We start from the raw sequence: 23,683 nt of genomic DNA on the forward strand, positions 1-23,683 counted from the left end.
AACTGTCTTGTATCACTTTTATGTATTGAACTCCCTTGTAAGTTTTTTTGAGTTTTCTTTGATAAAAGCTGGTAAACCAGGGGTCTAAGCCAGTCTCCATTTTATAGATTACCAAAGGAACCGAACTGCACTGAGGTCTGGCAAGGGGGTGGCGTGTTAAGAACGGTAAAGCCAAGACCGCTCACCGTGTGTCTGGTACTCTGCTATGCCTGCTCCCGGGTGTCAGGTGAAAGAGGGCAGGGGAGGCAGCACCCCTTTAGGGTGAGGAGAAAGATTGACCTAGGTTCCCTCCCGGAATCTGTCATGAGGTAACCCCACTCTGGGGAGACTGTGGGGTCCACAGGCCTCTTTGGTATCCTGGGTCTTCCCAGAGGGAAGGATATGTGCAGAGCTATTGCCAGGCTCGAGTTCTGACACCTACTGTGCTTCTTGAACCTTAGTTCCTCCAAATATAAAATGGAGGCTCTCCCAGGGCCCTTTGGGAACACCTTGTAGGGACTTAAGGCCGAGGCCCTTCCAAAGCTCCAGAGGATCCTTTTTTGATAGCCAGTAGGGATTTTGGAGGGCTACCTCAGGAGAAGGACAAAGAGAATGATACTGGTGATGTCCCTTTTTACAACAGATGTTTCTTTTTAATTTTTTTAAATGTTTATTTTTGAGAGAGAGAGAGAGACAGAGCGTGACGGGGGAGGGGACAGAGAGAGAGGGAGACACAGAATCCGAAGCAGGGTCCAGGCTCTGAGCTGTCAGCACAGAGCCCGATGCGGGGCTTGAACTCCTGGACCACGAGATCATGACCTGAGCTGAAGTTGGATGCTTAACCGACTGAGCCACCCAGGTGCCCCCTACAACAGATGTTTCTGATACACAGCAAAATCTGGTGTGAAGTAAACCCTGCTGAAAACGCTTTGGGGACCCCAGACGGACTGCCTCTGTTGCTTTCAGGTTAGAGCCCAGTCTGTTGGTCTGCCTTTCAAGGCCCTTCATAACCTTGCCTCAACTCGCTTTTCCCATCTCCACCGCCCACCTCTCCTTGCCCACTGTGGCAAGTGGATGGCTCCAGTATGCTATGTGAAGTTATTCCTGCGTTCCGGACATCCCCTCCACCTGGAGTGCCCTTTTCCACGAACACCTGGGAAACCTGGCTGCTCCTTTACAAGGCAGGCTCCCTCTGGGTTGGAAGGAATCTCTCCGGCCTCAGTGTTCCTATTATCCTTGTGCATTACAGCCAGCCTCCTATTTCTAGATTGTGAGCTGCTCGAGGTCAAGAGTACGTCTGAATCAATTTGATCTCTTGCACAGGGTTTGGCAAATATTTCCCAAATTGATGTTTCAAGGATTTGAATAAAGCTTTCTCTATAGCCCAGTTACTTTCTAACTTATGGAACTGGCAAAATCCAGCTGCTTTTCCTTGACCTTCCCTAAAGTGGGACTAATTCCAAAGGAGATTTTCCTATCTCTGGCCTTCATTGGGTCATTTTCGATGCTGACTGTGCACAGAAAGCTTTCTTCGTGGACTTCCTTTGCCTCAGTGGCATAGTTACCTACAGGAAATGGGAGAGAACAAAATACCAGCTCTCTGCTGGTTTTTTTTTTTTTTTAATTTTTTTTTTCAACGTTTATTTATTTTTGGGACAGAGAGAGACAGAGCATGAACGGGGGAGGGGCAGAGAGAGAGGGAGACACAGAATCGGAAACAGGCTCCAGGCTCTGAGCCATCAGCCCAGAGCCCGACGCGGGGCTCAAACTCACGGACAGCGAGATCGTGACCTGGCTGAAGTCGGACGCTTAACCGACTGCGCCACCCAGGCGCCCCTCTCTGCTGGTTTTAACTGAGTGTTCTCCGCAGCCTGCAGAAGAATCCTGAGATCAGGGAGCATGACACCTAACATAAGTGGCAGAGCTAGACTCTGAACCCAAGTCTGATTCTAGATCTGATGCTCTTACTGCCTCTTTCAGAGGTTGGACATACCCTTTTGTAGGCCAAACGCCCAGAGAGCCTACTGTAGCCAACTCTAAAGGAAGGGTGAGTCGTTCTGAAAACATGTATACAGTAATCGGTCTGGCACTTGAAAATGTACTGCAGTGTTTACTTGTCCCCACAGATCCAGAGCCTGGTGACAGTATCTTTGTTCTGCACATCAGGGCACAGGACTACAGGAGTTCAGTGATTCTGCAGGTCTGTGTGACTCCCAGCTTACTTACCGTAGACCACACTGCCCCCCACCCTGCCCCCTGAGTCATCCTGTGGACCTGGGATAGGACCTAGATGAGTGGCTCCATGCAGGAATTCCTTCCCAGCATTTCTCAGGAAAGGTATGTTTTTTGAATCCAGAATCCCCAAAAAAATCACTTGAGGAAATGAAAAACAATACTAAAATTATCTGTGAATACTAACGCTTAAAAGCATAAAGATGTTAACTGGTTTGAAGGAATCTATCTTTATCAAATCAAAACAGAGCAAGAAATACCAACACACGGAGTTGAGGGTGGAGGGACCCAGGGCAGGAGAGAAATGGTTACCCACCAATGAATCTTGCGATTGTTGCCATGTTCCAGGTGTGTCTGTCGAGCCCTATCTGCTGCAAACTGAGTTATTTGTACAAATAAGTTAATACACATGATATACTTTATACAAATCCTATGAGCTTTGTTTGAAGAAATAAGCTTTGGAAGCAAAATAAATTTTAATTTAGCAATTTTGACACGTGATTCCATGTATTAACCTTGCTAGGATATTTGAATGTTATTTGAATACTAGCCAGTAATGTTCCCTGGAGGTTTCCAGTGTCTAAATATTCCCTATAGGCTACAGTTCTTTGTAGTTACTGCTAAGCTTAATATTCCTGTTAAATTTTTTTCAGATATCTATGATAATGGGGGGGGGGGGAATGTTTCAAGTATTTCAAGAATAACTTGTGATTTAGAGAATTTCTGAGAATTCTAATTTCTTGCTCCTAAATCCCAAAGTAAATATTTGTTGTAAATTTGTAATCAGTAACCTAGACTACGAAGAACCAGGCACTCTCCAGCCTGGGCAGGACCGTTGTTTTCAGGAGGTCTATATAGCTGTTCACTTTGGAACTTGGACTAGAACCCAGGTCTCTTGACCCCTCAGACCATTCACTTTTCATTCCATCACATTGCTGGCAGCCCAAAGAATAATCCCACCCCCTTACACCCTGGCTTCAGCTGTGGTTTTGTTCCAAGGGCAGCTAAAAGGCTGAACCAGAAACCATGGTAGAAACAAGTGGGAGCGACGGTTAATGAATTTTTTTAAGTGCAGACATGAACATTCAGGGTGATTAACAGGCTACACTTTGTCCCTGCAATTGCAGAATCCATTTGAACCAATGACCTGAACCTCCCTATAGCTGATTTTTTTCTTATCCCTTCATGCCTATTTTTCTCTCTTCCAACTGTCCCAAATTTAGACAAGTTTAAAGTAATAACCCATCACATCACACGTATACGTAGAAGGGTTTCCTCCAAACACCTGGGAGCTAAACTCGGCAGGGACTATTGCTGGCATCTGGAGGGTGAGGAAAGCAAAGGCACCTGCTTGGAGTGGCATAGGCCATAAACACCTGATTTCTCGGATTGTGTGACTGCGTGCATTAAGTAGTTTTAGAGCGGCTGTACGTTAACTATTTTAATAAGGTCAGTTTGAGGTCATTCCCCATCTTTTACTTCATGGCCCTCAGCTGTTTGTTGCCCCCATGGATCAGGTACTCACAGTAGAAAAAAAGTTCCACATCCTGTTGGTGGTAAAGGTGAGAATATTGTGGGGAGAATGTGGGAGGGAGGGGTAGGAGTGGCAGGTGGCCAGATGGAGTCCTGTCATGCCTCCTCAGTTTCCAGGAAACCAAGACCAGAAACCAGACCATTCCTCCCGGTACCCAACAGCTGATAGACGGTTCATTCACCAGGGAGAAGATAGTTAATTTTTCAAAGGGAGCTTTTAAATTATAAATCACACATATTAATTATAACTTTAATATAACAAATGTTATTAAAAGCAGCAATTCAAAACCATAAATCTTTTCAAAGGTGCACAGGGTTATTATAAGGTCAGTTGGCAGTAATGCAGCTATTATCTGCTATGAATGAAATGCTGGGGTGTGGAGCCAGGGTGGCCTTCCCAGGCCTTATGCTGACTTCCCAAGTGAGGAAGACACCCCCTCCCCTCTTCCGGCCCAGAGTCTCTCTGGAGCTTGAGTAGAGAAGGTACAGGTGCACTGTGGCAGGCCTTGCTCATCCAGTGCTTTCCCAGACCTAGAAAGCCGAAGCCAGGCAGGAAGCCACAGACTGGATGCCGGGTCCCACACCCCTGCTAGGCTGGGGCTGGCTTCTCGGCTCCCCTTCCATCTGGCCCCAGCGGGGGGGCTTCCGTGGCAGCAGCTGTGGGGCTGAGAAGGGAGAGAACTGGGCCCAACCCCAGCTGTTCCCTGCCTGGGTCCTGCTGGGGAAGCAGAGGGGAGTGGGTGGGCCACGTGCAGGAGGTGAGGTCCCGTGTGAAAGGCACTATAGGAGCTGAGGTTTAAGGCAAGGGGCGTCTGAACAATCTCAGGGACTCCATGATGCGCACAGCTGGGGAGGGCTGGGCACAGCCACGGAAAAACCAGCTCCCCAGGCCCGCTGCCCCCACTGCCGCCCCTTCGTTCACCCACTTTCGCCTTGCAGCTGGCAGCCTGCAGAACTCAGCCAGGCTGGAGGCCACGGTGGCAGTTGGCAAGGCTGGTCCCCATCTGGTCCACCCCCTGCCCTAGTCAAGGCACTTCTTCCTACTTTCCAATCAAGTGGGTCAGTTTCTAATATCTCTGGAAGCAGCAAAAATGAGGGGTCCCCTCCCCTTCTCATTTTTGGTTTCCCTCCAGATGGTATGAGTTGTAATGTCAGTTCTAAGAATTCTACTTATACCCCCGCTTCCCTTTGGGGGGACTGAACAACACAAGCCTTTTAAAAGTCCCAACCTGTCCCAAAAAGTGATTGTCAGTCTCAGGGTGCGGCAGGGGGTGAGGAAGAGGGTGTGCGCCCTCCACGCCTCCCTGTGGGGTCCTAGCTAGTTCATGGGCAGGACGAAGGGGCCGGAGCTGGACTTTCACAGTTAGTTGCAGCACAGGGCCCCTGAAGAGGGCCACGGGAGAGCAGAGGGCAGGAGCCAGGCTGGCACCGGAGGGAGCGGGGTGCGCGTGTGTGCGTGCGGGTGGTGTGTAGGCCGCGAGGGTGAAAGCGCACGTGTGGATGGCAGCTTCTGTGAGGGTGGGTATCGCTCGGCTGGGTGTGAGGTGGGTCTGGGGGTGGCAGGCACAGGAGACAGCCTGAGGTCTCCTTTCCTCCCCCTTCCTGTCTCGCAAGTTTTTGAGGCCAGGACCTCGGCAACGATGAGGGGCGGGGCCAGAGAAAGGACCAGCTCTGGGACCTCGACACCTGCCGACACCTGCAGCCATACTAACCGGGCTCTGGTGTTGGTGCCTTGAGGCAGAGACCCAGACTCTTGGCTCCTGGGATCCCGAGAGCCCCGGGGTCTCTGCCTCACCGGCAGAGGCAGCCTCCCACTCTCACAGCATGGAGGGGCAGCAGAGGGGGGAGGGAAAAGCTCGGAGGGGCGTCCTCTTCACCTTCAGCCATGCTCGAAGGTTCCCGTTTGCACACCGTGGTCCCTGGGACGACCGGCTGCCCACGGGTCAGCTGTGAAGGACATCCGGTACGGGGACAGCCATGTGTGCGTAGGTGTGTAAACACCCCCCCCCCCAAACAGGGTAGGAGAGAGGTAAAGGGACATAATGGGACGAAGAGAAAGACTCGGGCCTCTGGGAGAAGGGTCCTAGCGCCACGGGGACACACATTCAGTTACAGGTAAACGGTTGGAGGGAGAGTGTGAAGACACTGAGTGACAGCCAGTGGGACCTTAGACACACAGGCAAAGGGGTGGCGAGCCTGACGAGGCCCAAGAGCGGAACAGGCACGCAGAGAGGCGCCGGCCTGGGCCTGGCAGGCAGGCGGGAGGGCCTTTCGGCCACAGGCACTCGCAGCTGTCTGGCTTTCTTCCCCTGCCCGGGCCTGGAGAGAACGGGCTGCCGGCGTCCCCTGGGGCTTGTCAGTAAGGGGTGGTCCCTTCCCACTCCACCAGGTACTGGACCTTGCCCTCGGGCGTGACCCTCCTGGCCAGCACCTGGTACTTCTCCCCACAGGCTAGCCGCCCGGCCGCGCCAAAGTAGTTGGTGATGGAGGACTTCAGGTGGGACAGGGATGAGTCATCCTCACTGATGCTCTCGAAGGTGTGGCTGTCGACGCCCTCGTCCGGCCGCTCGGGGCCCAAAGCCCCTTCCGCGCTGCTGTCTGAGGGGCAGCGTCCACCCGGCTCGGCTGCCCGCCGTTTTGCCCGCAGGGGCACGTACGCTTTGGCCGCCAGCTTCCTCTTGCGGCTGCCCACTGTCCGTCTGCGTCAGGGTGGGGGGAGGAAGACGGCGGGAACGGGGTGGAACGATGCTGACCAGCCCCTCTCCCTGAGGCCCCTCCCGGGCGCCAGGCACCGGGCCGGGCCCCAGGGGGCTGCAGCATCTCACCACCGTCCTCACCACGGTCCCAAGGAGGCCGAACAGGAGAAGCCACCAGCGGGCGAGTGGCTGAGCCAGGCATTCAAACCCGGGTGTGTCCGGCTCTAAAAGTGCACACTCTCCACGTAGGACCTCAGCACTGCGGAGGGGCGCCACCCTGCGCCTCCCGAGTGCCACGCGGAGGCCTCGCCTGCACCTGCACCGCGGAGGCCCTTCCCTGGGGAGTCGGAGGGGGTGGGGGATGGGAGGGAGGGACTGACGGGCCTCATACCCAGAGTCCTGGATTGCAGACAGACAGATGTACGTGGGTGACACACACACACAGATGAAGAGACAGAGGTGGTGGGGAAACACAGAAGAAGAGGCATGTGTTCACAGATGCTTAGAAGCCAAGCCCCGGGGAGCTTGTGAGAACCAAAGAAACGAGAGGAAATAACTACAAATCCAGAGGCAGCAAAGGAGACCGACAACTAGAGATGCTCTGATAGACGCCAAGGCACAAGAGTCCTCACATACAGTCACAGGAGCCTCCCGTGCTGCCGAGCACCAGCTACTGCCACACAGGCTGCACCCTTGGCTAGGTCTCCAGGCGCTTCTGTCCCTGCTCCCAGACCCCAGACCCTGCAGGATGCCATCTTCCCCTCCCTCAGGCTTCCAAATCAGTGGCTCTTTTCCTTAGTGACCCAGAAGACAGACACCAGATTTAGACAGCCAGGAAGCAGGGGACCCTGTAGTCAGGGGTAGAGACGGGCAAAATCATGGCAGGTAGAGCCCTAGAACCGAAACTGCTCGGCAACAAGTGTCACATAACCTGCAGCTGATGAAGAGCCACCTGAAGGCCCACATCAGAACCAGATGGTCCCGGGCCCCAAGCTTGACACCCCAGCACACAGAGTGGGCCACGTGGCACCAGGGGGAGGCGAGGCGGCAGGGGGACGACGGACAGGGTCCATCCTGTGGGAAGCTCACCTGGAGTCATAGGAGAGGCTGGTGGAAGCCGAACCGGAAGTGCTGGCGGCGTCCGTGGAGTCCACGTCGGAGAAGAAGGTCTGGCCCGAGCTGGCGCTGCGAGGGGGGAGAGGGTGAGCCTGCCGCCGGCCCTCGGCACCCCTTGGGACCCTCCGGTCGGCCCTGAGCGCCGCCCCCTTCCCCTGGCCCAGCGAAGGCCCGCCTTCCCTCCACCGCGCTTCCCACCACCGTGCCTGCAGGGGCTGCTCCTCGGCCTGTCCATCTCCTACGCAGCGGCCTCCAGAGCCCGAGGAGCCTCGGGACACTAGAGGAAGCCTCCCCCCACACCCGCCCCCGTGGCGAGAGGTGCACTAAGGAGCCTGGCCACCGCCACCTGGGTGCTATATAGACCCAAAGGGCTTTCATTTCCAGCACCCGTTCGAGCCTCCTAACAACCACGCGGAAACAGGTGGGAGGTGCAGAGAGGCTGGAGGACCCTGACGCCGCAGTCAGTAATTGGTACGTAGGGGCCGCAGCCCAGGCCTGACTGAAGCCCTTCCTCTCCTTCAGGAAGCACCAGCTGGCCTTTGACACTTCCAGAAACAGAACAGTGGGCTGTGTGTCCCCTCCCCGTGGGTGTACTGAGCATGAGGAGCTATGGGGATACACAGACAGGAGCACCCAACACAGCCTGGGGAGGGCCAGGGAAGGCTCCCTGGAGGAACGGGAATGCAGGGTGGCCAAAGCAATTCTGGTATATGGTGTGAGGGCAGGGAGAAGCAGGACAGGGGCTGGACAGGTAGGGAGGGCCCAGGCGAGGCGGCCTTTGACCCTGCTCTGGGGAGCTGTCCCGGGGAGCCCCGCACACCTACAGCAGGAGGATGTCGTGCTGAAAGTTCTATCATGGGAAGACCCGTCAGGCAGCCTAGTCAGTAGGCCTCATGCAGCGTGGACCCTTTTAACTAGAATGACCCAAGGGACCTTCCACTCCCTCAAAAGGCTCTCTCATTTGCCCCTTCCAGAGCCTTCCTTCATTGCCAGGGAATGGAGGTCTCACTGCTTGCCTCTACCCCACGCTCCAGAACAGCCCTCTCTGCCGGGTCCCTCGTTGGTACCTTTTTAAACTCTGAATTTCGTCCAGCGAGAAGTCAAATATGCTGGCCAGGTGGTGGTTGGTGCTCCAGGCTGAGGTAAAGTCACTCTGTGGACACAGGAAGGAGCAGGAAGATGGGTCAGTGAGCATCAGACCCGCCCCCCACAGCACCCTCTCTGCTGAGGGCCACACAGGGTTTCTGAGGGCTGGGCCTCCCAGGGGTTAGACTCGTCACTCGCTCTTTATTCTTTCTGACCAGGGAGCCACATCAGACCGTTTCTAGCCCTGTCCCTAGCTGAGCACATGGCCTTCCCAACTCTGGGCCGCAGTTACCTGAACCGCAAAAGGTGGCCAGCGACACCTGCCGTGCTTCCCTGGTAGAGGTGTTGGGAAGCACAGAAGAATGAGATGTTGGCTGTAAAAGCAACTTGCTCGCTGTCAGGTGACAGGGAGGTGTGAGCATCGCTAGTATTCGTCCTCCAGGGAGGGCTGCAGCAAGGATGCGGGGCCAAGGAAAGACTGCTCCGGAGCCCTGGGTCTAGGCTGGGCTCTGCCACTGGCTGAGGTGTGACCTCAGGAAAGTCACTGTCCCTCCCTGGCACTCAGTGTCCCCACTGGACTGTGGAGGTGAGGATATTACCTACCCTGCCCCGCCCCCTTTGGCTTCTCAGGAGAGTTTGGGGAGAGAAAGCAGTCGTGGGAGAGTGTAGGGAGAGAAAGCGGTGGTCTCAAAGTGCCTGGTTTTTGCTTGTTTTGCTGCAGAAGGAACTGGCTTCTCCTTTAAGGGATGTGGGAGAGTCCCTGGGGCCTGGGGTGCTTAGTTTCCTGCAGAGGAATCCCTAATTAATGTGCTGACCCTGTGTGTGAACGTGGAGAGCAAGAAAACAAGAAACTAACACTGGGAATAGCATCTTCCAGCAAAAACTTTGATCTTTTTCTTCTATAAACTCGCCTTTTCTGCTGCTGGAATTCGTGAGGCAACAAACTGTGGAGACAGAAAGGGGAGAGGGTGGCTGGGTCAGAGCCTGAAGGCCCGGAGGAAGGAGAGGCAGGGCTGGGGTCACAGCAGGGCGGGTAGGGACAGGCGCTCCTTCACAGGGCTGTCTGGGGAGGGCACATCCTCCAGGCGGCAGGTGTAGGAGGGTGCAGAGGGGGGTGTGGTGGGCAGAAAAGAGGAAGGATGTTCTGCCCTGGGCGCCCAGGATGAGGGGCTCAGCTTGGCCAGGAGAGCTAGGGACCCCGTACACACTCTCGCTTCCTCTTCCCTCTCTGCCTCAGCTCTAACCCGGCAAGACGGGGCCTCACAATCTGCCTTTCCCTCCAAGCAAGGCAATAGGGGCCGCGGTGGAAGAAATCCCAGATGGGGGATCAAGTCCAGCCGCTGACTGGCCCTCTCAGGGTGCCTCCAGCTGGGCCTAACCAGGTGGAGTTCTTCCCTGCTCGCTTGGATGTCACTGTGGTCTCTGGGCCCACCGCACAGCACATAGGCTGGGGCTGGAGCCGGGAGCAGCGGAGACCCCGAGCTCGGTCCCCAGGCACTGACCCAGGCTTGCTCTTTCCTCTCTTACGCAGCTCAGAGGAGGCCACGCTCTCAGTGGGCACCAGGCCCTTGTCGGGCAGCAGCTTCCCTGGCGGGTTGGGCGGGACCCGGATGCGCAGGCGGAAGATGCATTTCTTCTTCTTGATCTCCTTGCCACAGAGGAACCTGGGGGGAGGGGGTGGACAGGGGGAGGAGAAAGCTCTGGAGTCTGTCGGTCCATCCTCCTGGGGAGGAGAGTCAAGCATTAAAATTACTCTCTGTCTCCCTGGACCCAGAACTGAAATCCAGAGTTGCCCATGGAGATGCTGATTCCTCAAGGCCTATGGGACCAGGGGTCCCAGGTGGTGGCTGGGGATGTGGCTGGTGGTCCCCCCCGTCCTTCCTCTTGCATGTCTGTGGTTCCTGCTGCTCCTCCTCTCCCTCAGCCAGCCCCAAGGTCACCTTCTATCGGAAGTTCCAGCTTTCAGTGGAACTGCTATGGCCAAGACACTGGATCCTGCACCATTCTGTTCTCTGGTCTCCCCAGGGAGACTGGAAACACCTCCAGGTACTTCCCTCATCCTTCCAACACTAGCCGAGCTGCCATGAGGTGAAGAGGTGACTCAGACAGTCCTCCCCCTCAAGAGACTATCTACAGGGAGGGCAGGAAGCCCCACTACTCAAGAATAGTGAGAAGACAGAAGGAAAATAGAGTGGCTAATTCTGTCTAGCGATGTCTGGAGAGGTTTCACAGAAGCAGGGACCATGTCCTATTCCTCCCTGTGTCCTCAGCATCCACAAAGGGCTGACGCAGAGTAGCAGTTCAATAAACAGTTGTTCCTGGGGGCGGCTGGGGGGCTCAGTCGGTTAAGGGTCCAACTCTTGGTTTCGGCTCAGGTTGTCATCTCACGGTTCATGAGTTCGAGCCCTGAGTAGGGCTCTGTGCTGAGTGTGGAGGCTGCTTGGGGTTCTCTCTCTCCCTCTTTCTCTGCCCCTCCTTCTCTCCCTCTCTCCCTCTCTCGAAAACAAATACACGTTTAAAAAAACATACAGTTGTTCACGGAACAAATGAGTGAAATGGATGGAAGAGCATCCTAGTCAAACAGAGGGATCTGAGCAAAAGCACTGAGTGGGAGAGCAGTGCATTCAGAATGGCTGACACCCAGAATAAAGCAAAGAATCAGTGGCAGAAGGAGTGGGCAGAGTCTCATCATAAGAGGCCTTGAATGCCGTGCTCAGGAGCCTGGGCATTCTGTGCAGGAGTAGCAAGGGATGTGCCAGATGTAGGTTCTGAGGAGTCAGAAGTCTGGAGGGGAAAACATGGTGCTGGGGACAAGCTAGGAGGCTGTGGCCCACCCAAGAGACGATGAATGGAACCTTCAGTGCCTGGCCCAGAACCACAGATGGCCAGAGCAGGACGGGCCCTCAGAGATCAGGGGTGTACCCCCTGTGGAGCCGAGCCCAGGGCCAAAATGCATCAGGTCACTGGAGTGCTCAGGGGAGGCATCACAAAAGAGGTGGAGTGCTCCCTGGATCTTGAAGAATGGGTAGGAATCATCTAGTCAAAGAGGAGGGGCAGGACACCCAGGCTGGAGCACAGGCTGAGCAAAGACCACGAGGCCGGAAGATGCTTTACACCCAATCCCACCTGTTGGGGGGGGGGGGGAGGGCCCATGCACGCGCTCCCTTCCCAGCACGCACCGGCTTTTGTAACTGTTGAGCGCATTGAGGAGATGCGGTCCTCGGTCCGTCACGGGGGTGCTGGTGAGCTGAGGGAGAGCAGCCAGCAGGATAGTCAGACCCAGGCACATGGGGGCCCCTGTCCCCTCCCTGCAATCTCCGGGTGAGGACCCTGATTTCCTCCAGGAGTCCAAATCTTTTCACCTCTCTGAGCTCACTTCTCCCTCTGGAGTAACTCCCGTCCTAGATGTATCAGGAGCTTTAAAAATGCCCATGCCCTTGACCCAGTAATGCCACGCCGTGGGATCTATCACAGAGATCTAACGTGAAACACAAAGCTTTAAGTACAAAAATGGTCACTGCAGCGTCGGTCCTAATGACGGGCAAATATGAAACGTGGGCAAGAAACTACCTGCCCAACAGGAAGGAAAGCACTAAGTAAACCATGCTAGAAACCAAGGAAACCATTAAAAATGTTGCTGAAAACTCTTTCTGGAATATGGAAACGTATTTATGATATAATATGAATTGAAAAAAAAAGATGATTTAAAATTTTACTTACTGTATAACCTAAGCCAAGGAAAAAGGAAAAACAGACACAGAAGAAAGGATGGAATACATTAGTAGCAGTTGTTTCTGTGTGGTGTGCTGGGTAGGTGACGTTTTAAAGTCTACTTCCTTATGCTTTTTGGCATTTGACAATTTTTCTATCAGGAACATGTATGTTCTTTTTATATATCAGAAAAAAAGTTATTAAAAACACCAGCTCTATCTGTCTTTTAAGGCTTTACAACACGTATGGCTTTTATAAATTATCAAACACCATAAATGAAGATGTTGTTATACGAAAAGCTTTTGCAAAGCATAAAGGGTCATCCTTTTTAAAAAAAATTGTTTTTGGTAAATTCCTGTCTCATCAAAGAAAGATTTCTGGCAGTCAGTAGAGAATATGCCCCACTCTGGATTGGTAGAGAGGACTCTTAAGGCTGCTGTGCGGGAAAAACGGGCATGGCCCCACCATGAGAGAGGTTGGGATGCCCTGGCTCCAATCCTGGCTCAGCTCCAAAGCTGTGCTGGCCACCTCTGACCTCCTGAAAGTCTGTGGTTTGTTACTTTACTGCCCAGCTCCCAGGCTCCCAGGCTCGCAGGCTCCCGCTGACCACTTCTGCTATTCAGAGTAAGATCAGCAGAGGGCAGGCCCACTTCAATTTCCACTACAGCCAGGTAATCTGGAGCAGGTCCAACATCTCTGTAGGGAGCCCTGTTGCAGCCAGATCCACCCCCGGCCCCCTGCTGCTGAGTCAGGGTGGCCCCAATCCGCCCGCTGCCAAAACCCGGGTCAAGGAAGCCCCTCACAGGGCAAGGGCTCAGAGGCTTGGACCAGGGGATGTGGCAGCTGCAAGGCTCTAGGTCTTTCTCCCAGCCAACAGCCCTTGCAGGCAGGTGGTGCTGCCGAAGGGTGAGTCCTCAAGAGACCCCGACACCAGTCCTGCACTGTGTGACCCTGGGCAAGCCTCTCACCTCTCTGGACCTCGGTAAGCCCACTGTGGAACGAACTCTGGCCGTTCTGCCTTCCCGTGGCCCTGCATACCTTGCCAAGCTGCAGGAGCTCCCAGTGGTGGTTGACAAAGGCCAGAATCTCCTCAAAGTCAAAGTACTTCTTCTTGCTCTGCACCCCCAGGTTGTAGAGGGCCAGGTGAACCACATCCACCCTGGGCAAGGGGGTGAGTAGGTGGGGCTGGGGTGAGGCGGCAGCCTGCCCAGCCCGGGCTGGAGCCTCCGGGGCCCAGGCTGAAGGGCAGGGGCAAGGCTGGGACCTGGTGGCTGGAAATGGAATTGTTCCCGGAGGGAGGTGGGAGCGGAGCAGCTGGGAGGGGACAGGGGTGGGCCTGGCCGAGCGAGCCCCCCCGTCTCACCATCGCAGGGGCAGCCGCTCGATGTACTCCGGGCCCTGGTTACACACGGAGCAGAAGAACAGGTAGAACCTGGAGGAAGGTGGAGAGAGGCCTGTGGTGGCAGGGGCTGACACCCCACCCTAGCCCAGCCCTCGCCCACCCTTGCTCCCCACCGGCCTTCCCACAGTGAGTGCTGTCCTCGTTCCAACGACTAGTGGTCCCTGCAGGAGGCGGCGGCTAGGACGGGGCAGGACACAGACCACACAATACTTCCCAACCTTCCCCTATGCCAAACTCTTTCCCAAACGCCGTTATCCCAGAGTGTGGCTGAGTTCAGAGCCAGCTGAGCTAGGCTGGGCTGCAGTGGGCACCCTCTTCCCCTCTGAGACACACACACACACACACCCACGTGCACACACACGCAATCACAATCCTGACACACCAAGACACGCAATATCTGGTGTGACACACAGAAGCCTTCTGTTAGCTTAGCCCCATTCATTAGAAGTCAGATCAATCATCCAGCTCCCAGTGGCTCCTCTAGTAGCCTGGGTAGGGGTGAGGCAGGGCCTCCTGCATCCCTCCCCCTCCGCCCAGACTCAGGAAGGGACTGGGGCTTAGGGGAGGTGGGGCTTTGTCTAAGGTCCCCGACAAGTCAATGGCAACTGGGGCTGTGGTCCGGCACAGCCCTCTACTGAGAAGGCCTCCCTCACCCTGAGCTGCCTCCCATGGACAGGCGCCCACCTCAAAGACCCCCACCTGCGTAGGGCCTGGCAGGCAGTCTGAAAGAGCCACCGCCACCGCTGTCCCCTGTCCCCTCAAGGCTGAAGTGGATCAGATTAGCACCTACCGGTCTCCGAACATCATGGGCTCATTGAGGCACTGGGTGCAGGCCTCGTGGAACCACTGCCTGCACCGGTAACACTGCAGCATCCGCAGGTACCATCTGGAGAGCCAGAGGAGCCAGGGTCAGCCAGGCCCACACTGCTAGCCAGGCATCAGCCTCCGCAACCTCTCCCAACACAAACTTGCACTCCACCGGGGGAAAAGGAAGAGAACTCACAGTTACCGAGCACTTAGGCTGGGCCAGGGGGAGGTCCAGGGAGCAGGCATATGCTATATTGTTTGATCTCACCCTCTGGTAAAAGATGGGCCACTGCCCTAATTTTATAGACTTCGAGCTTAAATGGCTTGCTCAAGGTCACTCAGGAAGCAAATGGTGGATGGTGATTCAAACCCTGGCCTCCCTAACTTCAAAGCCTGCCCTCCTCATGACACAGTTGGAGCCCCCATCTCTGGACTGGGCCCCACACACAGCTTCTCAAAAACTACCGCAATGGGAAGGTCTGCCCTAGAGACTTGGCAAGAATATAATGGCTCCTGTAAGCTCCATGGGCAGCACCATGTCTGGTTTTTCTCACCCAGTACTGTATCTACCCTGTCATGGCCATTCAACAACTATGCACTGAATATGAACAAAGAGCAAAGTGGTATTTCCTCACTGACAACCGATGCTTCATTCATAACTTGTCAGGTGCGGTCCATGGACCGTGAACATCAGAATCACCTGGGGTCCAGGTTAAAATACGAGGATTCCTTGGCTCACTCCAGACCTACTCAATCTTTTGCGGGGGGGGGGGGGGGGGGGAACGGGAGATGCACTAAGAACCACTGCCTCAATTCTGTTAAGGTCTCTATAAGCATTTCTTCCTCTGTTATCCTATAGACCTCCCCACACCCAGGGAAGTTGATGGGGCCAAGGTAATTAATCCCTTGGCCTGCTAGGCTGGATAAGCCCAGCCTCCAGATACCTACTGGTTGTCAACAGAGCTAGGGGCTAAGATTCAGGACTTTAGGGCATCCCATACGGATATGTCCTGAGGGCAGAGACCCCATCTGTCACTTCTGTGGTTCCTGCCACAAGGTCTGGTGCAGTCAGGCCAAGAGAGCAGGCTCAACCCCCCATGGCTACAGGGAGGCCCAGGCTGGCAAGGAAGAATCAATCAAAGACTCCTGTCCTATAGTCAGGGCAAGAATCCCGTCCACAGCATCCCTGACATATGACCCCCTACCCCTGCTTGCACACTTCCAGGCCAAAGCACTTTAATGCCTCACCGGCAGCCTGTTTCATTGGCTCGGACAAGAGCAAGGTTTACCTTCAATTCCATGCGCCAGCAGTAACAGCTAACATTTATTAAGTGCCTTCCAAGTAACAGGCACTGCATGAGCCTTTATGTGAATTGATCTAATCGCACCCTGTCCACCACACCGTATAGCGGGAAAACTGCGATGAGGACTGCACTCAGGAGCTGCACACAGCCCCAAGGGGCTGGGAGGATCTGGACACTTGGGGCTAGGCTCTTAGCCGCGCTTCCACACTTCCTTCCCTTCCTGGAGCCACACAGCCTGAGCTCCAGCCTCGCTCCCTCGGGCCCCGCCCCTCCGCGGAGCCCCCGCCCACCTCCCCGCCCCCGGAGGCCCCGCCCCCGCGGCCTTACTCTCCGGGCCCGCCGCAGTAGCAGTAGCACTGCTGCTGGTTGGTGCGGTGGGGCGAGTCCCACTCGAGCTCTTCCGGCTGGTAGGACAGCACCATCTTCACGGCCTGCAGCGTCCTGGCGATGGCGCCCTTCTTCAGCGCGCCGCCTTTCTGCGGGGAGATGAGGGTCCGGCTCAGCGGCGGGGTCCCGGTGGGGGGTGGGGGGCGCGGCCACACAGGTCTGAGTGCGGCCAGCACGGGGGAAACGCTGACTCGGGGACCCGCAATTATTCCAACGTTGTCAGAAACGCAAGAAGCTTTTTCTTATCGATCCCAAATCTATGCTCTCTCCATCCCAGAAAGATCTCTATTAACAACAGTATTAGTAGTCGCACGCTGCAAGAAAGGTGACAATAATAACCAATAGGTACTGAGGGTGGCTGCTTACATGGATTTTGTCTTTTGATAGTAGAGCACCATTTATTGGGGGCCACCTACCCCTGGCACCAACCCATATCCATTTTACCATTGAGGAAACAGGCTTGGGGAGGCTAAGGAACCCTGCCAAGGACGTACCGCTCCCTGGTCAGTGGCAGGAGGGCTGTCTGCCTCCAAAGTGCAGGCTCTGTGACCTGCCGTCAGGTGGGAGCCCAGGGAGTCCAGGCTCCCAGACTGGCGTGGGGAAAGGCAGGGGCTGCAAGGGGGGAGGGCTCACCCGCACAGCCAGGGCGAAGATGCAGCGTCGGCAGAACCAAGGTGTGAGCAGGGGCCGGTCGGCACTGCCTGCTATAGGGATGTGGCACTGCTGGTGGTAACCTGAGAAAGAGAGGGGGCTGCTGAGCGCCCACAGAGAAGCACTGACCCCAAGCCAGGCAGCCCAAAGGCCACAGGGCTGGGGAGGGTGGCAGCAGCTAGGAGGAGCTGGGTGCCTACCAGCTGCCAGGGCACTGGCAGGCGACGCTCACCAAGGCAGCCAAGTTGGCGTCCAAGCAGGCAACTAAAAGACAGCCTGGGACCCAGTAGGGGAGGCACAACAACCTGGCTTAAGCCTTTGTGCCCCATCTCTCCACCCTCCTCTCTACTGGGTTAGGGGGAGCTCCAAACTGCATACCTTGTCTCACTTTCCTGGAGCCCCAGCTCTCCCCAGGGGTCACTTCCCTGGGCCCTCATTCCCATGGACTGGCCCCCTGTCACTCTGGAGCTCCAAGAGAAACGGGAAGCCGGCTAAGATCCCAGTAGCGAGGCATATGCCATTTGGGGCCAGTGCGGGTGGGGGCCTCCCATGTGCCCTGCTCACCACACTCACCCAAGCCACACTTCCCACAGATGAGGATCTCATTCAGCGGCCCTGAGGTCTTCCCCAGGCAGATGTTGCACTTGGGCTCCTCCCCTGGAACGCCAGCTGAAAGGGAGAGAGGGAGGCCCTCGGGGTCAGGTTCTGCTCACTAGCAGGACTTAGAAGAGTTTAAAAAAATCACCCTCCAGTTCCTGAGCCTCTACTGGACGTGGCGCTGGGCCCCATGGGCCAACTCACTGAATCTCAACTACTCTGAGGTACCCATTATCATTAGCTCATTCTAAAGGTGGGGAAATTGAGGCTCTGAGAAGTCCCAGAAGTTAAGTAGGAGAGGTCGGATTCAAACCCATGGCTCTTTAACGTCAACTCCTTTGTTCTTTCTGACCATATCACGCTGCCTCTCCTGCCTAATTTAGCTTGTCTGTTAAACAAAATTTTATGTTAATAATAATAGAATGTTCTAATGAAACTCCATGTTCTTACCAATAATTAAGAACTCATAGCCAGTCTTGTTTTGCCTATATTCCCACCCACTTTCTCCTCCTGTATTACTCTGAATCACTTCCCAGATACCTAATCATTTTCTGAAAATATTTCAGTATGTATCTCTGAAAGATTAGGATGTTCTTTTAAAAAACAAAAACATAACTACAGTGCCTTTATTGCACCTAAAAATTAAAAACGGTTTCTTACTATCACCAACAAATTCGGTGACTATTCACATTTCCAACGGTCTCTTATATAAAAATATAATAAGTTCAAGTATGTTCAACTGCTTTTTTTATTAACCTTTTTTTTTTTTAACATTTATTTATTTTTGAGCGACAGAGCACAAGCAGGGGAGGGGTGGAGAGAGAGGGAGACCCAGAATCTAAACCTGCACAGAACTGTCAGCACAGAGCCCGAAGCAGGGCTCGAACCCACAAACTGAGATCGTGACCTGAGCTGAAGTCGGATGCTTAACTGACTGACCACCCAGGTGCCCACAAATGTGTTCAACTGCTTCTAATCTACAAGTTCTTTCTCATCTCTTTTTTTCTCTGCTTTTTTTTTTGCGGGGGAGGGGTGGTTATTGTTGAAGAATAAGTGTATTTATGTGTGAAAGGTTTGCGTGAATAAATTAATACATTTTGAAACATGTTTCTGTCTGGTTCCCCCCAGCCAACTAAAAGTTTTGTTAAGGGCAGAAATGGTAGCCGCTCCTCACGATATCGCCAGGACCTCATAAAGTGTGTGGCACATAACACGTGGTCAAGACATGTTTGTTGAACATGAACACGCAGTCTCTTGCCTCTTATCCCACAATATGCCCCCAGGCAGGGGCTGCACTAAGCCCGCACTGGCTTCAGGAAGTAAAGCCACTGATATAAACCAATAAAGCAACAAGCTTAAGTAATCGATAACTACGGCTTGCTCAGCCTTGTGCTCTCATCTTGGGCACAGCCAAGGACAGGGCCCCATCCTGCCGGTGAGGCACAGTCGTCTGGAGGGGGAGACAAGCTGTTCCCCAGGGGCGGTGGCACACGTGTGGTCCCTGGCACGTGCAGGACCTTCTACTCAATGTCTGCTGAGGGGTCTTTCTCACCTGTTGGCTTTCTGGGTCTTCAATAAGAGGGTAACTTGGGAGAAGAGCTCCTCATTGCTTTGGATCTCTGTATTATAAATTGAGGGGGAGGGGAGCTTGGAGAAGGACCTCCAAGTCTACATTAGCCACAACATCTTAGAGAAAAGGGCAGTTTGGAATCTCTACAAACTGGCTGGGTTCTGCGGCCTCTACTTGGCAGGCTCCTTGAGATCATTTCTTACAGTAACAAATTCTTTAGAGACTGCCTCCCTGTAACTCCGGAGCAGTGGGCTAAGAGTTTTACGTGGAGTCTCACTTAACCACCCTGGGAGTCCAGTATTTTCATCATCTCCTTATTGTTCAGCTGAAGAAACAGGCTCAGAGAGGTGTCGTCACTTGCCCAACGACACACAGCTAGCCAGCAGCAGGGCTAAGCCTTGGTCCAAGGTCTACTGAGCCTCCGCTTGGAGCTCCACGTTGGAAATATGAGAGTGCCGTGACTGCTTAGCGAGGTCTGTCGTGTCCGTGGGAAGGGATAGCGGTGGCAAGACAGGAAGATGTCAGCTCTCCAAGTGCAGGGGTGGCACCCAGCCCAGCTCCCTTTCGCCCCCGAAGCTGGTCCAGCCCCGCGTAGGCATGATCATCTTCACCCTGCCCGGTCCGTCTCTGCGCTCCTGGCTTTCCACCGAGGCTAGAGCTGCCTCCGCTCGGTTTCCTCACACGGGGGTGCGGCACACTGTGCTCACGTCTAGAGGTGCCCGTCTGGGTTGCCTGGACCCCTCCCCGTTCCTAGCCCCAGACTGGCCCACAGCTTCGTGCAGCAGGGGGTGAAGCACAGCGAGAAAGCAGACACGGGCCTGAGACCCATCCCAGTTCTCCCGGCACCTTCCCGAACCACCTTCTCCGCCTTTCCTGCCTCCCTTGCGACAGGGGAGACGTGGGAGTAATCAAGGGCATGACAGATGTCAGAAGCCCTTTTCCGTGTAAAAACACAACCGGCCACCTTACCGTCTTCTCAGGTGGGCTTGGTGGGGAGTGGGGAGACAAGGCCAGGTGCCAGGAGTGCAAGAGAGAAGGACAGGAGGACAAAACGGAAGTGGAGGAGGAGAGAGGGCCAGGGACGGGGCAGGGGGCCCAGGCTCTTAGGAGTACTCACCATGCTGTATGTCCTTCCACAGGACCCAGTATTTGGAATTATCTTCAAAAGTCACCAGGCAGCTCTGCTTAGAACTACTGACCTGGGGCACGGAGAGGGAGGGGTAACGTGAGAAAGTGGCTGGGGAAAAGCCACTGGGACGTGGTCTTCCTCTCCCATTTCTGCCCCTGCAGGACAGAGAGATTACACCCACTCCTTGCGCTCCAGAAAGCAGAGCTGGGCTGGAAGGGGAGGGAGGACAGCAGCTCCTGGTAGTGCGCGCCCAGTCCCTGGAGCCGCACGGTCAGGGGCCAGGGGACCACAACTTGGTGGAAATGCTGAGGACAGCACAGGCCAGGTGGTCATCTGAGATCCTCTCCAACCTGCCTTTGTTCTGTTCTGTAGGATAGCAGAGCTCTTTCCTAAAGACCTGGTTGGATGATATTGGCCCTAAGGACGGCACCTGCAAGAGCAGACTCTGGCTCCTTCCATGTTCATCTTTGGAGGATGAGGGGGATGAAGGGAGGCCTAGGCCAGAGGATGAGCAGAGAGGCTGAGCCTCGGAACTGGGGCCCGGGAGGAAAGGTTTACCCTCTTGATCTTCCCGAGGTAATACAGTCCATCCGTCCAGCGGCACAGCACATACTGGCCCTCCGTCAGCTTGGACATCAGGTCTTTGAAGTTGTTCTTGGCTTTTGCCAGAGCCCCCTTGTTGGGGAGGTGGCTGGTGGCACCATAGGAGTCCCGAGCGCCTGCGTCCAGAGCGCGATTCTCCATCAGCTTCCCCTGACACTGGAAGAGAAAGAGAACAGGGTTTTTACTCCTCACTCCCCTGCTCCAGAAGTCCATCCGGGGAAGGAAGGAGACTACCACTTACGAAACCCGGGCTATGTGCCAGGCACTTCTATTATCTCACTGGAGCCTCATGACAACCCTGCGAGGGAGACATTATTATTCCCATTATACACAGAAACTGAGGCTTGGCAAGGGAAAGTGGCCAGTGGGGCAGAGGCAGAGCTGAGATTCATAACCAGGTGGGCTGATTCTAAACCCCACCTCTCTTTCCCACCCATACCATGCTGCTTTCTAAAGACAACGAACCCCTCAACCATCCACAGAGTGGTCTCCGCACCCAGGGGGCCTGAATCCCAGGCTTAGGACCCTGAAGCTCTCTCCCTTAAGCAAACGGGCTATCTGAGTGGAGGGTCTTCTCCAGGGGAGCAGCGGAAAGTTTTCACTCTCCCCCCTCTCTGCCCCTGCCCTGAGATCTGGCCCAAGGAAAGTCACCTAGGAAGGAAAATTCCTAGCTGGCTTGTGACCCGGTATAGACTGGCCACCTGTGTCTTTTGTAATCCCCCTTTCTGTTCTCAATTATGAGGTGATTTAATGAAAACCAATTCTGGGACATTTAAACTCACTATGCTTCTACTCAGATGCAAATGTGCTCCACACAGTGAAGTCATTGCTGGTCACTCTCTGCACACCTGTCTCTCTCACCATCCTACGACATGTGCCACTGCCCCGATGCTCTCTTCTTTCTGCTAATGGTACCACTGATGGTCCCCAGAACCCGAGCATCTTTAGACTTCTCCAACCAGTGAATTGCCACAGTCGGCCAACTTCAAGCCTAGCGAATACTGGCATCTGGCCCCTCTCTTCCAAGCCCAGTTTGGTTCAGGCCTCTTTTGCTTGGGCCATTCATTCATTCATTCATTCGGTAACTGGTTCGGAAGGCTCACTTCTGCTGGGTACTAGGAAGGGGAATGAGACACCAGCGCCCAGTGCAGGTCACTCCCTGCTTTCCTGTCTCCTACCAGACTCTTCCCCAGGGCCCCCAATTCCCTTTCTTAGGCTCCCTTCCAGAAACCTTCCATGGCTCCCCCATGTCTTCTGCTGGCATTGAAAGCCTTCCCCAAGGCCCCTTCCTCCCCTCTCTGGGCTCACCTGGCTCAGTGCCCTTCCACACACTCCCTGCTGAGCCAAAACACAGCCTTGCACCTCCTACTCTGGTCCCCTCCCCCCGGCCATGGCACCGGCACCTGGTGTTACAATTATTTATAGACAGGGAGAGAATTCTGTGTGTTTTTCTGTGTGAGTGCATGTGCACTCCCGTGAGATTGGGCTTGATGATGTCTGCAGCAGTATGTCAGTGTGTATGTGAAATGAAATACATGCGTGCGCATGTCAGGGGCCATGGGGCAGGCAGGGCACTGTTGGGGTCTTGGCCCCCCAGACGATAGTGTGGCCACGTTCCCCTCCACCCCACACACCCATTCTGCCCTTTTCTGGACGGCAGGCCATTCTGCCCTTTTCTGGACAGCAGGGCAGCGCAGGCATTGGGCAGGGTCAGCGCTCTGAATCCCTGCCTTCTCCCTGCCACCTGGCTCCCAGGCGCTGCGAAGTCCCCGCCCGCCGGGCCTGGGCCCCGGGCCGCGGCAGGTTCACAAACTGACACTTCCTCCCCCCTCGCGCCATTGGGAGCCGGCCCGGTCGCCGCGCCCCCACTGGCCGGGCGGGGGCCCCCGGGTGGCGGCCCCCTCCCCGCGCCTCCATCCTCCCGGGGCGGGCCCCCGCGGGCTGTGATTGGCTGATTCAAACCCATCTGCAAAGAAATGCCTGTTTGCGGGTTCCCGTCGGCGTCCAGTTCAAATCCGCGGCACCCGGAGCGCGGGGCCGGGCGGGGGCAGGAAGCGAGGATGATTCATGCGCCGGGGCCTCTCCCAGGGCAGCCGTTGGCTTTTTAAAAAAGGGTGTTCAGGAGGGGGAAAAAAAAAAAAAAAAAAAAACCTTGCAGAGGTACCCCCTTCGGGTTCAAGCGCTCCTCTCTTCAGTCGCTCCGACGCCAAGCCTCCCCCGTCCCAGTCCTGCTGCAGCCTGACTTCGGACGTGAGCAAAATCCCAAATGCCCCTGTCGGTCTCCACCCCGCCCCACCCCCCTCCCCGAACGCGAAAAGTCAAGATTTGGGGCTAGGGAGCAGCGACCTGTCACCCACGCCCCCCTAAGGCTCGGGGACTCGGGCGGGGCTCCCCGGCCCCGCGGACGCCGCTCGCCCCCGTCACAGCCCCAGGCGCGCGGCTCCCCGGGACCCCAACCCCCCCACCCCGACCCCCGGAGGCGCTCGGCCCGCCGCAGTCCGGGGAGATTTCGAGAAGAGGGACGTGTGCCGGGAGCGAAGCGTGTGGCGGGGAGTCCCCGCTGAGCTTACCGCGAGCCTGCGTGTCGGCCGGTCCCACTTGGAGTCTGGCCACCAGGCGCATCGGCGGCGGAGGCGGCTGCGCGCGGCCCGCGGCTGCCCGGCCGAGTGTCCGCCCGTGGGGCCGGGGTCGGGGTCTCGGCGGGGGCGGGGCGGGGCGGGGGCGCCGCGGGGAAGAGGGGGGGCTAGGGGGGGGGGGGGGGGCCGGGGCGCTCAGGAAGGGGCCCCCCGGGCGCGGGGCGCCATCTTTTTCGCGTTTTCCCGCGAATTATTGACGTCCCGCTTATGTAATTAGCGGGGGCCGCGCCGGCCTCGCCATTGG

At 55.6% G+C, this 23,683-nt stretch overlaps 1 protein-coding gene across 3 annotated transcripts in view; it reads right to left on the minus strand.

Annotated features, from left to right (window-relative positions):
- Nucleotides 1-6,100: 6,100 nt before the first annotated feature.
- The window catches only part of PHF19 (PHD finger protein 19), an 18,871-nt gene continuing 1,288 nt past the window's right edge, over nt 6,101-23,683 (minus strand). The window contains exons 1-16 of one of the 3 annotated variants that reach the window (XM_040482139.1): nt 23,374-23,537; nt 22,784-22,903; nt 20,759-20,959; nt 20,189-20,270; nt 17,478-17,573; nt 16,887-16,987; nt 16,194-16,342; nt 14,546-14,641; nt 13,717-13,785; nt 13,392-13,512; nt 11,822-11,889; nt 10,145-10,306; nt 9,499-9,586; nt 8,624-8,709; nt 7,530-7,625; nt 6,101-6,443 (exon numbers count right to left, since the gene is read on the minus strand). In XM_040482139.1, coding sequence (XP_040338073.1) covers nt 6,101-6,443; nt 7,530-7,625; nt 8,624-8,709; nt 9,499-9,586; nt 10,145-10,306; nt 11,822-11,889; nt 13,392-13,512; nt 13,717-13,785; nt 14,546-14,641; nt 16,194-16,342; nt 16,887-16,987; nt 17,478-17,573; nt 20,189-20,270; nt 20,759-20,944 — 1,743 coding nt within the window. In that variant the 5' untranslated portion in view covers nt 20,945-20,959; nt 22,784-22,903; nt 23,374-23,537. Of the gene's footprint in view, nt 6,444-7,529; nt 7,626-8,623; nt 8,710-9,498; nt 9,587-10,144; nt 10,307-11,821; nt 11,890-13,391; nt 13,513-13,716; nt 13,786-14,545; nt 14,642-16,193; nt 16,343-16,886; nt 16,988-17,477; nt 17,574-20,188; nt 20,271-20,758; nt 20,960-22,783; nt 22,904-23,373; nt 23,538-23,683 lie in introns of those variants that run through there. The other 2 variants (XM_040482137.1, XM_040482138.1) reach the window with 2 other exon arrangements.

This window comes from Herpailurus yagouaroundi, unplaced genomic scaffold, assembly GCF_014898765.1.
Source record: "Herpailurus yagouaroundi ecotype Mexico unplaced genomic scaffold, PumYag 160, whole genome shotgun sequence".
In the NCBI taxonomy this organism is placed as follows: Eukaryota; Metazoa; Chordata; class Mammalia; order Carnivora; family Felidae; genus Herpailurus; species Herpailurus yagouaroundi.